This window comes from Triticum urartu, chromosome 6A (genome assembly GCF_056163025.1).
Source record: "Triticum urartu cultivar PI428250 chromosome 6A, HENAU_Tu73, whole genome shotgun sequence".
Taxonomy (NCBI): Eukaryota; Viridiplantae; Streptophyta; class Magnoliopsida; order Poales; family Poaceae; genus Triticum; species Triticum urartu.
The window spans coordinates 147,338,988-147,352,447 of record NC_141878.1 but is presented as its reverse complement, the minus strand read 5'-3'; the positions used below and the strand labels follow the sequence as shown (position 1 = coordinate 147,352,447).

General features: G+C 52.8%; 2 protein-coding genes across 3 annotated transcripts; one reads left to right on the top strand and one right to left on the bottom strand.

Annotated features, from left to right (window-relative positions):
- Positions 1–4,998: 4,998 nt before the first annotated feature.
- Positions 4,999–7,520, top strand: LOC125517273 (bZIP transcription factor RISBZ4). Of its 2 annotated transcripts, none has more exons than XM_048682456.2 (5): positions 4,999–5,370; positions 6,057–6,162; positions 6,415–6,568; positions 6,666–6,741; positions 6,831–7,520. In XM_048682456.2, the coding sequence occupies exons 1-5, from the start codon at positions 5,209–5,211 to the stop codon at positions 7,269–7,271; spliced, it is 939 nt and encodes a 312-aa protein (XP_048538413.2). In that variant the 5' UTR covers positions 4,999–5,208; the 3' UTR covers positions 7,272–7,520. The 2 variants fall into 2 exon arrangements, with proteins under 2 accessions (XP_048538413.2, XP_048538412.2); XM_048682455.2 differs by having other exon boundaries at positions 5,001–5,370; positions 6,412–6,568.
- Positions 7,469–10,234, bottom strand: LOC125528775 (uncharacterized). The gene is made up of 4 exons (XM_048693213.2): positions 8,947–10,234; positions 8,617–8,777; positions 8,280–8,503; positions 7,469–8,178 (listed from the first exon to the last, which is right to left on the bottom strand). The coding sequence occupies exons 1-4, from the start codon at positions 9,836–9,838 to the stop codon at positions 7,560–7,562; spliced, it is 1,896 nt and encodes a 631-aa protein (XP_048549170.2). The 5' UTR covers positions 9,839–10,234; the 3' UTR covers positions 7,469–7,559.
- Between the last annotated feature and the right edge of the window lie 3,226 nt (positions 10,235–13,460).

Genomic DNA, 13,460 nt, shown 5'->3' with positions numbered 1-13,460 from the left:
GTACTACCGTGTCTGGGCACGGTACTACCGCGCCGTTAAGGGCGCGTGGGGGTTATGACTCGGGCAGGGGAGTTCCAACTCCCCATACCCATTCATTGTCTCTCTCTCCACGTCTCTCCCTCTCAAGAACGGCGCCGGAGTCCCTCGCCGGATCTCCGTCTCCGGCCACTCTCCTCGGATTCCGACCAGTGGGATCGTTCCCCACCACTTCCTCTTGCCATGGACCAAGATTTTTCCCCAAATCCCTTTTTTTTCTTGGTTGTTCTCTTGCTTCTAGGCTTTTGGGGAGAAACTTGTCGTTCTTGAGATTTTAGGCCAAATCTATGCAAGAGTAGGATGTAGGAGACTCGTGATGCGTAGGAAACATACTTGATATGCTGTCTTGTGGTAGCTTTGTCCAACCGTAGTACCGCCGTGGTTTCGCGGGCTTTCTCAGATTTGAACCCGTTCAGATCTAACGCGGTGCGGTACTACCGTGCCCGATGTGCGGTACTACCGCTCTTGCGGTACTACCGCCCGTCAGGTGCGGTACTACCGTATCGTGCGGTACTACCGCTCCGCAGACGCGGTACTACCGCGCCGGCCGCGGTGCTAAGGTCGTACTACTGCTCCTACACCCGGTACTATCGTGATCTTGCACGGTACTACCGCGTCTAAGAGCCGTACTACTCTCTTAGCTCCGCAGCTCTTGGCAGTACTACCGTAGGGATCAAATCTCTCTCTAGGCATTTATCATGTGTGCTTTCTACTTGTTTCACTTGCTTTGTTGTGGTCTTTGCATTAATCTCTCTTGGCTGTTGTGGGTGTTTTTGCGTTCTGTGTCTCAGGTGGTGGCTCTCGCCGTTCCAATCCCAGTCGTGACACTGGCTCCAAGCGTCTGCGCAATCCCCAAGATGAAGCCCCAGAGGGCTCCAATGCCCCCAAGCGCAATGTCAAGACCACTGCCAGCAAGCAAAAGGAACCGGCTAAGGGCATGGACGAGATTTCAACCACTGAGTATGTCGAGCGCCGGAAGATCAATCCCTATGTGAATCCTCGGGCTATCCTCAGAGGCACCGAGTTGTTCTGGACCAAGCAACAAGCTCTCATCTATCTGGATGTGATCAAGAACAAGTAGAATACCTTCGTGGATGTCAAGTGGATAGACACGCATCACCTGCGGAAAGACAAGTTTCGTGACTATTTTGGAGAGGCTCTCGACTTGGTGGAGCAGTTTGCTATTGAGCCGGTGATCTCCTTTCACCTTGACTATGACCCTGAGCTTATCTGTCAGTTCTTTGCCTCAGTGTACTTTCATCCCGGGGAGGAGCGGAGGATGACCTGGATGACCTGGATGACCAATGGCCGTCAGCTGTCTGCTACATGGAAAGGGTTCATGGATCTTCTGCACATTCCTGATGACGGGCTTCACACCCCCGTTGGCGTTCGCCCCCATGCCAATTCTGAGTCTGCCAACAAGAACCAGCTTCAGCCCTTCCTTGTTGAGAAGGTACTCCCCAATGGCAAGTCATCTTGGGTGTTGAACTCCTTTCTGGATATCATGCATCGCATCTTCCGCAACACTCTGTTCCCACGCATTGGCGACAAGGACAAGGTTCATGCATATCTAGTGGACATGTTGCTCTTGTGTGCAGAGGCACGTACTTCTCAGACTCAGCCACTTGATGTCTCACACATCATGTGATGTGAACTTCGGTTTGCGGTGTTCACTCGCAAGGTACCTATCTATGGACCGTACCTGTTTCTGCTGCTCTCCACCACTTGGGAGAAGACGTATCCAGGTGATGAGTTCCTTGCTCCAGACTGGATTCGCCATGAGTCCATCAGCCTCCGCGTCAAGCCCAACTGGGCCAACACCACTACCCGTGCTGAGGCATCTTCTGCTAGGAGGGCTGCTGGTGAGGGGGAGGCTGCTGCTACTGAGACTACTGCTGAGGACCGTGCTGCTAGGTCCACCACTTCTTCCTCTGAGCCGTCATGGGCCAAAAAGCTGAAGGACAAGATGAAGACTCTCTTCTGCATGCAGGCGAAGGGACAGTACAGGGCTCACGTGACTGACAAGGAGAGTCACCGCCGTGACAAGAAGGTGATGAGGCTCTTTGGAGAGGATGTGTCTGGCGGGTCTGAGGACGTCATCACACCTGAGGCTGCCTGGATGTCAAAGCAGGGCTACAAGTGGACCAGTTCAGAGGATGACATCGAGGAGACTATCCCCGCCGCTGAGTCTGACGAGGAGCACGAGGAGCAGTGGGACGACTTCTCTGCCTGAGCCACCCCGTGTGTGTAGGTGTCCTCTCTGCCTTTTTGGCGTCTCGATGGCAAAGGGGGAGAGAGTGTAGGGATTTGCGTTGTGTCGTGCTTGGTGTGTTTGTTTGCTTTGTCGTTTGGACCTCGTTTGCCTTGTTTGCTTTTGTTCGGTTTGTGCCTTCGAGACCTTTCCTCCATATGGTGTAAGACATATGCACTCTATCTATCTTAGTTATCTTATGTTTGTACTATCTTGTCTAGTGATAAATTTGCCTTGTCTCTATAATATAGGGGGAGCTCTGTTCCTAGTATTCGTGCTCATCTAGGTGGCACACATTTAGGGGGAGCCCGTCTATATTATAGAGAGGAGGGGTTTGCTTTTACTTAATAGTATTTTTCCTTGTGCAAATCCCGTTTTGTCATCAATCCACCAAAAAGGGGAGATTGTAAGGACATATTTATCCCTAAGTGTTTTGGTGATTGATGACAACGCATTTGCGGACTAATCGTGTGCCATGAGTTTTCCAGACACTTCTTTGCTAGGCACAGGACGATTGGGTGCCCCTCGAAGACTGGCGAAGACGGCGTCTTTTACATTTCTTTTTGGTGGATTTGAGTCGTAGGAAAATCGTACTATTAAGAGGGGGTCCGCGTTGGAAAGGTTTGGGTGGAATCATCACGTACACGTCTCCTTTTATCCCCTCCTTCTTCCTTGGAGCTTCCTCCGTTTTTCCTGCCTTCTTTGACTGGCTGCTATTGTGGTTGCGGTAGTACCGCTCCTGGATCAACGGTAGTACCATAGGCATCCACGGTAGTACCGCGCGGTGGCGTGGTAGTACGCTGGTGCTCACGGTAGTACCGCTCCCCTGGAGCTGCACTACCGCTGCCCACCAGGCTAGTGCCGCCCCTTTGCGGTAGTAGGAGCGGATGTAATTTTTTACATCTGCACCTGCCGTGGTAGTACCGCTTTCGCCGTGCGGTAGTATCGCGCTATGCGGTCAGGCAGTAGTACCGCCCCTCGGCAGTACTACTGTGTCGGGTTTTTGCTACTTCCGTTTATTTGCGGAAGTAGGCACGGTAGTTTCCCTTCCCACTGGCTGGGACTTTTGCGTTGCGGTAGTACCGCATGAGGGGCGCGGTAGTACCGCGCGTGCAGAAGTACCGCCCCAGCTTGCGTCTATTTCTGTGCTAGGGTCGCGGCAGTACCGTGGGACGGTACTGTTGTACCGCACTGCCGTGCGGTAGTACCACTTGGTTGCAAGCAGTAGTACCGCGCGGCCTTGCGGTAGTACCGCTGGCCAGGCGCGGTAGTACCGCTGGCCGCGGGCTGGTTGGTGGGTAACGGTTGGATCTTTTCCACACTATATAAAGGATCTCCTTCTTCCCCGTTGACTCACCTCTTCCACCATTAAAACTCCATTATTGCTCCAAGCTCCATTTTCGCCCGATCTCACTCCCTAGCCAACCAAACTTGTTGATTTGCTCGGGAGTGGTTGAGAAGGCCCCGATCTACACTTTCACCAAGATATATTTGATTCCCCCCTACTAATCCCTTGCGGATCTTGTTACTCTTGGGTGTTTGAGCATTCTAGACGGTTGAGGTCACCGCGAAGCCATAGTCCATTGTGGTGAAGCTTCGTGGTGTCGTTGGGAGCCTCCAATTGAGTTGTGGAGATTGCCCCAACCTCGTTTGTAAAGGTTCGGTCGCCGCCTCCAAGGGCACCAATAGTGGAATCACGGCATCTCGCATTGTGTGAGGGCGTGAGGAGATTACGGTGGCCCTAGTGGCTTCTTGGGGAGAATTGTGCCTCCACACCGCTCCAACGGAGACGTACTTCCTCTCAAAGGGAAGGAACTTCGGCAACACATCCTCGTTTCCACCGTCTCCATTCTTGATTATCTCGTGCCTTTACTTGTGTAGATTATTTGTTTCATATATCTTGCTTGCTTGTGTTCCTATTCGTGTTGCATCATATAGGTTGCTCATCTAGTTGCATATCTAGACAACCTACTTTGATGTAAAGTTTAAATTGCTAAAGAAAAGCTAAAAATTGTTAGTTGCCTATTCACCCCCCTCTAGTCAACCATATCGATCCTTTCAGCATTGATTCCCGCGGAAAACGAGGCGATGTGGACGACGAAGCGGCGCGTCGCTGACAGGGCGGGTCCATCACAGTTCGCGCCAAAACGGTCCGTCCGGCGCTCCCAGGCGATCCCCAGCGCGCCGGGTTCGAGTTGGATACGTCGGCGTCAATTTCTGCCCAATCCGGCGGAAAACGGATTCCTGAAGGCGCGACTGAGCTATTTTTTCGGCGCCGGTGCCGAAAAAGTGTTCTAGGGTGTTTGTTGGGGACGCGGCTGGAAATATTCTAACATGAGGCAAGGAACGAGGAATGACTAGGGCGCTGTCCGCGGACGCATCCCAGACATTGTGGGGCAAACTTTGTAAAGTCTGATTGTAGATGCTCTACGATATGTTTTTATTTTCTTCGAAGCAGAGAAGAGAGAACCCACCGGAGCTCGACACCCATGCACGGACGTCACTTCCTCTTTGCGTTGCCTCGCAATTTCGCGGTGACGAGGATCCTAAACCGTGGTCCCGCGTGTCTGGCCTGGATACGGCCGGTCGAGTGGCAGAGCCGTAGATATCCCCGAAGAAGGCGCCCCAGAGACGAGCCGAACCGCTTTCCACGCCCGACTTCACTCCTTCCAGCCAGCCAGCCACCTTTCTTTTCCTTTGGTTTTTTTCTATCCGATTGATCGATCGACCGCCGAAAAGAGCTTTTTCTCTCTATAGCGTTCCGCCTCACCGCGGCATCTCCCCTCTAAAAGGAAGCACCGGACGCCGACGCCACGTACCGGAGCACCCACCAGACTCCTCCTCCGCAGCTCTGCTCAGCTCACCTCAGCTTCCTCCCCCTCTCCGCAGCGGCAGCGCAGCGAGCGAGCGAGCGACCGGCGATGAAGAAGTGCGCGTCGGAGCTGGAGCTCGAGGCCTTCATCCGCGGGCGGGGGCTCGGCGCCGAGCAGAAGCCCGGCACCGCCGCCGTGGGCACCGCCAACGGGCCCTACGGCCTCTTCTCCGCCGCCGACCTCTCCGGCGCCTTCGGCTTCGCCGACGCGGTGAGTCCGTCGCCCTCGATCGATCTCCTCCTGTTAACGTAGCGCAGCAGAGGAGCTGATGAAACTGTGGCGCGTACTGCATAGCACGGAATTTTTGGATGCTTATGGCATGGCATGTTCTGAATTTCTGATGATCATACGCGACATATGCATATATTTTTTCCCCTTGATGGCATGAGATGGTGCTTGCATCATTCCTGCCGACTAGAATTAATTGAACCACCTGCGGCTTGTGGGTGAGATGCGGGCCATGCGATGCGACCTAGCCTTTCCTCTTGGCAACATGCACGCTTAACATCCTTGAGAAAGAAATCATATCTATTTAAAAAAATAACTATATTTTGGAGGTGGACGAAAGATTCCCATATGCCAAAGTTAGGAGTGTGTGTGTGTGTGTTCAGTCTTTCTTTTCTTTCATTCGAATTTCGGTCATCAACTGAAATCAGTGGCTTTTATGGTGATTTTGGCCTTTTCAATTCGGCCAACACCAAAAGTTGTGTTCGAATTTGACTGAAATTCAACCAAAAAATTATCAAATTTTGTCAAACATCTGAATTCTATGTAGTACTAGAAGATGCAAACGAACAATACAGCTTTGCTATGCATGATATGTTCTGATGTAGAGCTCCACTTGGGCGATTGTTTTCACTGTACTGAATTTCTTTCGTTTTTTCCCAACTAAGCAGACCCTGAATGGAACAATTCAGAATCACTTGTGGTCTCAGTCCCCGAACCTCGGCGCACGGCATCCCGCGGTCTCCACGACAATCGAGTCGCAGTCGTCAATCTATGGTAAATGCATCCAACATAGTTCCTCTTCCACAGTTTTCAGTGAGTTCATATGATTGTGTTTAGAAGAAGAATGGTTCATTGCTGTGTGCCATGGTTTTCAGTACTAAACTGCACACTGAATCACATGATATTCAGATGTTTGGGCAGACATAGTAGGTGCTGTTGCGTCTAAACCGGGCTTGGTTACAACACATGACTAGACGACTAGTGTGTCTTGCTCATGCTCTGTTGAATTCTCTATCTATGCAGCAGCGGCGAGTCCCACGTCGGCGACCAATCTGAGCATCAAAGAGAGCCAAGCTTTCGGAGGCACGAGCGGCTCGGACTCCGACAGCGAGTCGATGTTCGACGACGGTGGCTTGTGCGACAACGGCACGAACCCAACAGACGTGAAAAGGATGAGACGGTACATCAACAACCATGAACCATTATGCCTTTTTTTTTCCCCTTGTGTTCTTCATTCACTGCTCAAATCATAAACCCTTGTTTGCCAATTACTACAGGATGGTGTCGAACCGAGAGTCGGCCCGACGGTCGAGGAAGAGGAAGCAAGCTCACTTGGTTGAGCTGGAGACGCAGGTAAGATAGGCTACGGCGTGCGTACTGACTAGGAGTAATTTTCAAGGTTCAGTTGAGTTCATTATGGCTTGTGGGTGACTGGACTGCAGGTTGATCAGCTCCGGGGTGACAACGCGTCGATCTTCAAGCAGCTGACGGACGCGAACCAGCAGTTCACGACGGCGGTCACGGACAACCGGATCCTCAAGTCGGACGTGGAGGCGCTGCGGGTGAAGGTGAAGCTGGCGGAGGACATGGTGGCGCGCGGCGCGATGTCGTGCGGGCTGGGCCACCTGGGTCTGTCCCCGGCGGCGCTGAACCCGTGCCGCGTCCCGGACGTGCTGGCCGGGCTGGACTTCCTCCCCGGCGGCCCCGACGACGCCTGCTTCGGGAGCCTGTCCCCGGCCGAGCAGGTGCAGAGCTCGCCGATGCAGAGCATGGCCAGCCTGGAGAGCCTCGAGCAAAGCAGCAGGATGCAGCACGGCGGCGGCAGCGACGCCGTCGACGTCTGGGGCTGGGACTCCAGCTCCAACGGCGCCATGTCCAAGTGAAGCCATGCACGTCCCTCCCTGCCCGCGTACCTACCTACGTACATCAAAGTGTTTGAGCTGATGAAAACTCTTGATGGACTTGAGTTTTTCAGAGTCCTCTCGTGTCGCGTCAGTCGGTAATAACTCTGCGTCTTCGCCGTGCCTATAGCTATGTAATGGAACTTTCTACCCAGAGTACATGTAATGGTGAGACCATGTCAGTTAACTGTGATCTGTCAGTCGGCGGTAAGCTTCATCATTTACAGATTACACACGGTGCACTTCCCTTCCCGCCATTTCATTTACAGGTTACGGTGGGTTGTTTTGGATGGACGGCTCGTCGTCCCTTCCCGCCATTTCTGCCTCGCGTTCTCTGTCATCCATCTCGGCCACCAGCTCGCGGTACGCCGCGGAGGCCAGGCCGGCGGCCTCGGCGATGGCGCCCAGCGCCGCCGCCAGCCCGACGCAGACCCTCCGCTTCCCTTCCTCCTCGTTCGGCGGCTCCTCCTCGGCGCTGCTGTTGCGGCGCCGCGCGGCCGTCGCGATAGCCGCCGCCTCGGCCGCGACGCCCTCTACGGCCCGGATCGCCGCGTCCACGTCCACGGCCTCGACCGCGCGGGCCCAGGCCACGATCAGCCGCGGCATGTCCTCGCCGTCCTTGACGCAGCTCCGCGCCCAGCCCCAGAGCGCCGCCGCGTACCCGCGCTGCGACTCGGCCCAGGCCTCCAGCGCCGCGCGCCAGCCGCGGAGCTCCGTCGCCAGCGCGCCCGCCGCCGTGGCCGCGCGCGTCGGCCCCGGCGGCGGCGGCGGGCCCCTGATGCCTCCCTCCGCCCCGGCGGCCGAGGAGGAGAGGAGCGCGCTCGCCTCGTCCGCCGTGCGCTTCATCACCCGGTGCGCGTCGCCGATCACGCGCCACATCCTTGCCAGCCTGAACAGCACAGCGACGCCGACGAGAAACATCGATCAAACACTTGCGGCGTCACCATTGTCCGGGGAACCGATCGAGCACGCCATAATAAACACACGTACCCTCGGATGAGCTCGGCGAGCTGCGGCAGCAGCTCGTCGTCGCGGACGGCGACGATCCGCCGGGACACGGCGTCGACGGAGGCGAGGGAGATGTTGAGCTTGGTCCGGAGGTCCCTGATGGCGGCCCTGGTCCTCTCGATCGCGAACGGCTCCGCGCCGTTGGCGTCCTGGCTCCTCAGCTGCGCCACCTTCTTCTCGTACGACAGCCGGACGCGCTCCCCTGCCTGGAAATACATTTCATATCACAACTTCATCCTAACTGGTTCTGAACTTATGATCATTCTACGAGAGTTGGAGTTGAATTCGAAGAGAAGCGCGTGTGATCGGTCGAACGTACCCTGACTTCCTCGTAGAGCTTCTTCTCCCACGCGTAGAGCCTGTCGAGGCTCTCCTTGTGGCTCTGGAAGAGTTGGAATGGCTCCGGCGAAGGTTCACGGGCGCCGACTTGCTCGCCGCCGTCGTCCCCCTCGACGTCCCCTCTCGGAGCAGGTGGTCGAACTGTCTATGTACAAGACGGCAATGATCAATGCTACAGCTCTATGGCATGTTCTGAATAATTCACATTGTTCTAGTCTGAAGAATAGAAAAGCAATTGACATGACAGGGTATAATTCAGAAGTTCAGGCTTGAGGTAGGGGAAGAGGTTTTGCATGACTGATGACTGTACCTTTCTTCTGGTAGGGGACGACCTCCAGCAGCACCGAGACCTCGCCGGCGGTTTCGGCGACCTTCGAGAAATGGCCCTTGATGTCCCTCATGGCCTCCGCCACGCTCGCCGGCGGCCTGTCGACGAACACCGTGAATCGGCCGGGGGTGCTCTGCTGCTCGACCTCGGCGCTCGCCCGCACCCTCAGCTTGTTGCTCACACCCGCCACCTTCTTCTTTTCTTTTCGCTCCCTTGGCTCCACTACCACCTGCGCTGCCTCTGCCTGCTCATGACCAGGCGCCTCCTCCTCCTCTGATTCGCCTTCTCCATTGCTGCCATCCTCGCTTATTTCTTCCAGCTCCGGCATCTCACCATCTTCTTGATCAGCATTCGCCTCTTGGACGCCGTGATTTACATAGCCCACGCGATCGGTCGGCAGCGAAGAGAAGGGGTCGACCCAGAACACGTCCCACGCCGACGGCAGGTGCGACGGCGAGGAAACCGGCACGTCGTTCGCCGGAGGGCGGAAGAGCCGGGGATCCACGCCGAAGAACCCGTCAACCACGGCGGCCTCGGCAGCTCCAGCCTCGCCGTCCCACCGCCCTACCAGCGGGTGCACGGGCGCCCCTCCTTGCCTCAGGCGGTTGACGACGAGGAGGACGGCCCTCTTCTCCGGCGAGCACGGGCGGTGGGTGCACTGCGCGGACGTGTCCTGCAGGAAGTAGAGGTGCTCGTCCTCGGCGAGGCAGTAGAAGAGCGCGAGCGAGACGCGGCGGAGCGACTGGAGGTAGGCGACGTGGGAGGAGGCCAGGAGGTCCCGCTGCGCGATCGCCTTCTTGACGAAGCTCCGGCGGTCGTGGCACGCCTTCACGGCCTCCTCCTCGTCGAGCTTCTTCGACGAGGAGCAGCCCATCGGTCCCGGCAGGCCAGATTGCTTGCTGCTGCCGTTGGGTCGGTCGGTACGAGGACGAGAGGCGGACGTGATTACTGTCTCGTTCTGTTTACGTGTTCTTGTAGTAGGGATCAGTACGTCTTGAGATGCTTTGGTTGCGTTGGGTCTGTGCAAGAAACGAAGAATTCCCTGGGGAGGTGAACTGAAGCTGAGGGAAACATGGAAGAGCTCAGGCTTGCAAAGAATCTCTCGCTGACAAGAAATGGTCGTAACGCTTCACACGCTGTGCTTCTTTATTGATAGATAGACTGGCGAAAGTTGCATCTTAGCATTGCTTCTTGGCTTAGACCGATGAAAGGAAGAATCTCCAATGGAGATACAATAATCTTCCATGTCTAGAATCTTATCGAAACTTTGCACACAAAGAAAAACCCAACCACTTCTTAAAGCTCGATATATCTAAGGCCTTCGACTCAGTTGATTGGGCGTACCTGTTTGAGGTGTTGCAAGCTCTGGGTTTTGGCCAGAATATGCGCGACTGGATTTCTTTGTTCCTGTTATCCTTGACCTCTAGCGTTTTGCTTAACGAGATTCCGCCCCCATTCCACCATGCTTGAGAGCTTCGTCATGTCGACCCGCTTTCACCCATGCTTTTCATCCTCACCATTGACCCGCTGCTGCAACAGATACACAACATGGCTACAGAAATGGGGGTTCTTAAGCTTGTTTAGCCTCGTAATGCTAGACTAAGAACTCCTCTGTACGTAGATGATGCTGGAATGTTTGCCACCCAAACAAGGAGAAGTTATCAGCCATCCGCCACATCCTTGATGTTTTCGCCGATGCCATTAGTCTAAGAACGACCATCAGCAAGATTGAAGTATTTCCTATTCGTTGCGAGCACATTGACCTAGCTGACACCCTCTCGATCTTCCCAGCTAAGATGTCCGCTTTCCCCGGCAAATACCTCGATCCCCCCTGCACATTCAACGCCCCCGGAAGGTGGAATTGCAACCTCTCATCGGCAAGTTTGGTGCTCACATTCATGGCTAGAGGGGAAGAAACCTAACGTGGGCTGGCTGGGTCGATCTGACAAAGTCGGTTCTCATTGCTACTACTCGGTGGTCATCCTGCATCCATATGGGCACTCAAAGATGGAAAAGTTGGCCAGGAATTTTAATTGACATGTTGATGATAGTGAAAACGCCAGTGGTGGGTGTTCCTTGGTGAACTAGAAGATGGTGTGTACCCCTAAAATCTTGGGTGGTCTTGGGGTGGTTGATCTGGAGCGCTTTGACCAGGCGTTGCGTTTGAGGTAGCCTTGGAGTCCGGGCTAAAGTTGCCTAATGGCTCGATATTTTGTCACTTTTATAAGAGGGTTTTGGTGTGGTTTTCGAAGGGTTTTCGATATTTCTGGGTCTTTCTAACGCTAATTGATAACCCACAAGTATAGGGGATCAATTGTAGCCCCTTTCGATAAGTAAGAGTGTCGAACCCAATGAGGAGCTAAAGGTAGAACAAATATTCCCTCAAGTTCTATCAACCGCCGATACAACTCTATGCACGTTTGACGTTTGCTTTACCGGAAACAAGTATGAAACTATTTTGCAAGGATAAAACTATGAGTACTTTGCGAGAATAAAAATACGGATAAATTGCAAGGTAATAAAAGTGGAAAGCTTTTGTCAATAAGAAAGTTATTTGTCCCTAGGCAATCGATAACTAGAACGGTAATCATTATTGCAATTTTATTTGAGGGAGAGGCATAAGCTAACATACTTTCTCTTCTTGGATCATATGCACTTATGATTGAAACTCTAGCAAGCATCCGCAACTACTAAAGATCATTAAGGTAAAACCCAACCATAGCATTATAAGGCATCAAGTCCTCTTTACTCCCATACACAATTACTCGGGTCTGTGCTTCTGTCACTCAGGCCACCCACCATAAGCAAATCATGAACATATTGCAAACCCTACAACGGGGATCCCTCACGCTTGCGCGGCACGGAGAGCACCATAGGACAGCACCAATAATAAAACATGCAACTGAAACCAATCACGATCATCAATTAACCCATAGGACAAAACAGATCTACTCAAACATCATAGGATAGCCATACATCATTGGGAAATAATATATAGCGTTGAGTGTCGGAGTCAAAACCGGCAGATCTCGGGTAGGGGGTCCCAAATTATGCGTCTAAGGTCGATGGTAACAGGAGACAAGGGACACGATGTTTACCCAGGTTTGGGCCCTCTCTATGGAGATAATACCCTACTTCCTGTTTGATTGATCTTGATGAATATGAGTATTACAAGAGTTGATCTATGATGTCTACTACATAACCTTCTTTTTGTAGGCGTTGTTGGGCCTCCAAGTGCAGAGGTTTGTAGGACAGTAGCAAATTTCCCTCAAGTGGATGACCTAAGGTTTATCAATCCGTGGGAGGCGTAGGATGAAGATGGTCTCTCTCAAGCAACCCTGCAACCAAATAACAACGAGTCTCTTGTGTCCCCAACGCACCCAATACAATTGTAAATTGTATATGTGCACTAGTTCGGCGAACAGATGGTGATACAAGTGCAATATGGATAGTAGATAATGGTTTTTGTAATCTGAAAATATAAAAACAGCAAGGTAACTAATGATAAAAGTGAGCACAAACGGTATTGCAACACGTTGAAACAAGGCCTAGGGTTCATACTTTCACTAGTGCAAATTCTCAAAACAATAATAACATAATTGGATCATATAACTATCCCTCAACATGCAACAAAGAGTCACTCCAAAGTCACTAATAGCGGAGGACAAACGAAGAGATTATGGTAGGGTACGAAACCACCTCAAAGTTATCCTTTCTGATCGATCTATTCAAGAGTCCATAGTAAAATAACATGAAGCTATTCTTTCCGCTCAATCTATCATAGAGTTCGTACTAGAATAACACCTTAAGACACAAATCAACCAAAACCCTAATGCCACCTAGATACTCCAATGTCACCTCAAGTATCCGTGGGTATGATTATACGATATGCATCACACAATCTCAAATTCATCTATTCAACCAACACAAAGAACTTCAAAGAGTGCCCCAAAGTTTCTACCGGAGAGTCAAGACGAAAACGTGTGCCAACCCCTATGCATAAGTTCACGAGGTCACAGAACTCGCAAGTTGGTCACCAAAACATACATCAAGTGGATCACAAATCCTTAAAGACTCAATCCGATAAGAGAACTTCAAAGGAAAAACTCAATTCATCACAAGAGAGTAGAGGGGGAGAAACATCATAAGATCCAACTATAATAGCAAAGCTCGCGATACATCAAGATCGTATCACCTCAAGAACACGAGAGAGAGAGATCAAACACATATCTACTGGTACATACCCTCAGCCCCGAGGGAGAACTACTCCCTCCTCGTCATGGAGAGCGCCGAGATGATGAAGATGGCCACCGGAGAGGGATCCCCCCCTCCGGCAGGGTGCCGGAACGGGTCTAGATTGGTTTTCGGTGGCTACGGAGGCTTCTGGCGGCTGAACTCCCGAAAAAAGTCGGTCAGGGGAGCCACGAGGGTGGGGGGCGCGCCTCCCTGCCTCGTGGCCAGCTCGAAAATTCCCTGACGTATACTCCAAGTCTCCT

What these genes read in the sequence shown, in the direction of transcription:
- LOC125517273 (XM_048682455.2), top strand. Translation starts at nt 5,209, where the DNA reads ATGAAGAAGTGCGCGTCGGAGCTGGAGCTCGAGGCCTTCATCCGCGGG. An exon ending in GTCGCAGTCGTCAATCTATG is followed by an intron (nt 6,163 to 6,411) that starts GTAAATGCATCC and finishes CTATCTATGCAG; the next exon opens with CAGCGGCGAGTCCCACGTCG. An exon ending in GACGTGAAAAGGATGAGACG is followed by an intron (nt 6,569 to 6,665) that starts GTACATCAACAA and finishes CAATTACTACAG; the next exon opens with GATGGTGTCGAACCGAGAGT.
- LOC125528775 (XM_048693213.2), bottom strand. Translation starts at nt 9,838, where the DNA reads ATGGGCTGCTCCTCGTCGAAGAAGCTCGACGAGGAGGAGGCCGTGAAG. An exon ending in CGTCCCCTACCAGAAGAAAG is followed by an intron (nt 8,778 to 8,946) that starts GTACAGTCATCA and finishes GTACATAGACAG; the next exon opens with TTCGACCACCTGCTCCGAGA. An exon ending in AGCTCTACGAGGAAGTCAGG is followed by an intron (nt 8,504 to 8,616) that starts GTACGTTCGACC and finishes ATGTATTTCCAG; the next exon opens with GCAGGGGAGCGCGTCCGGCT.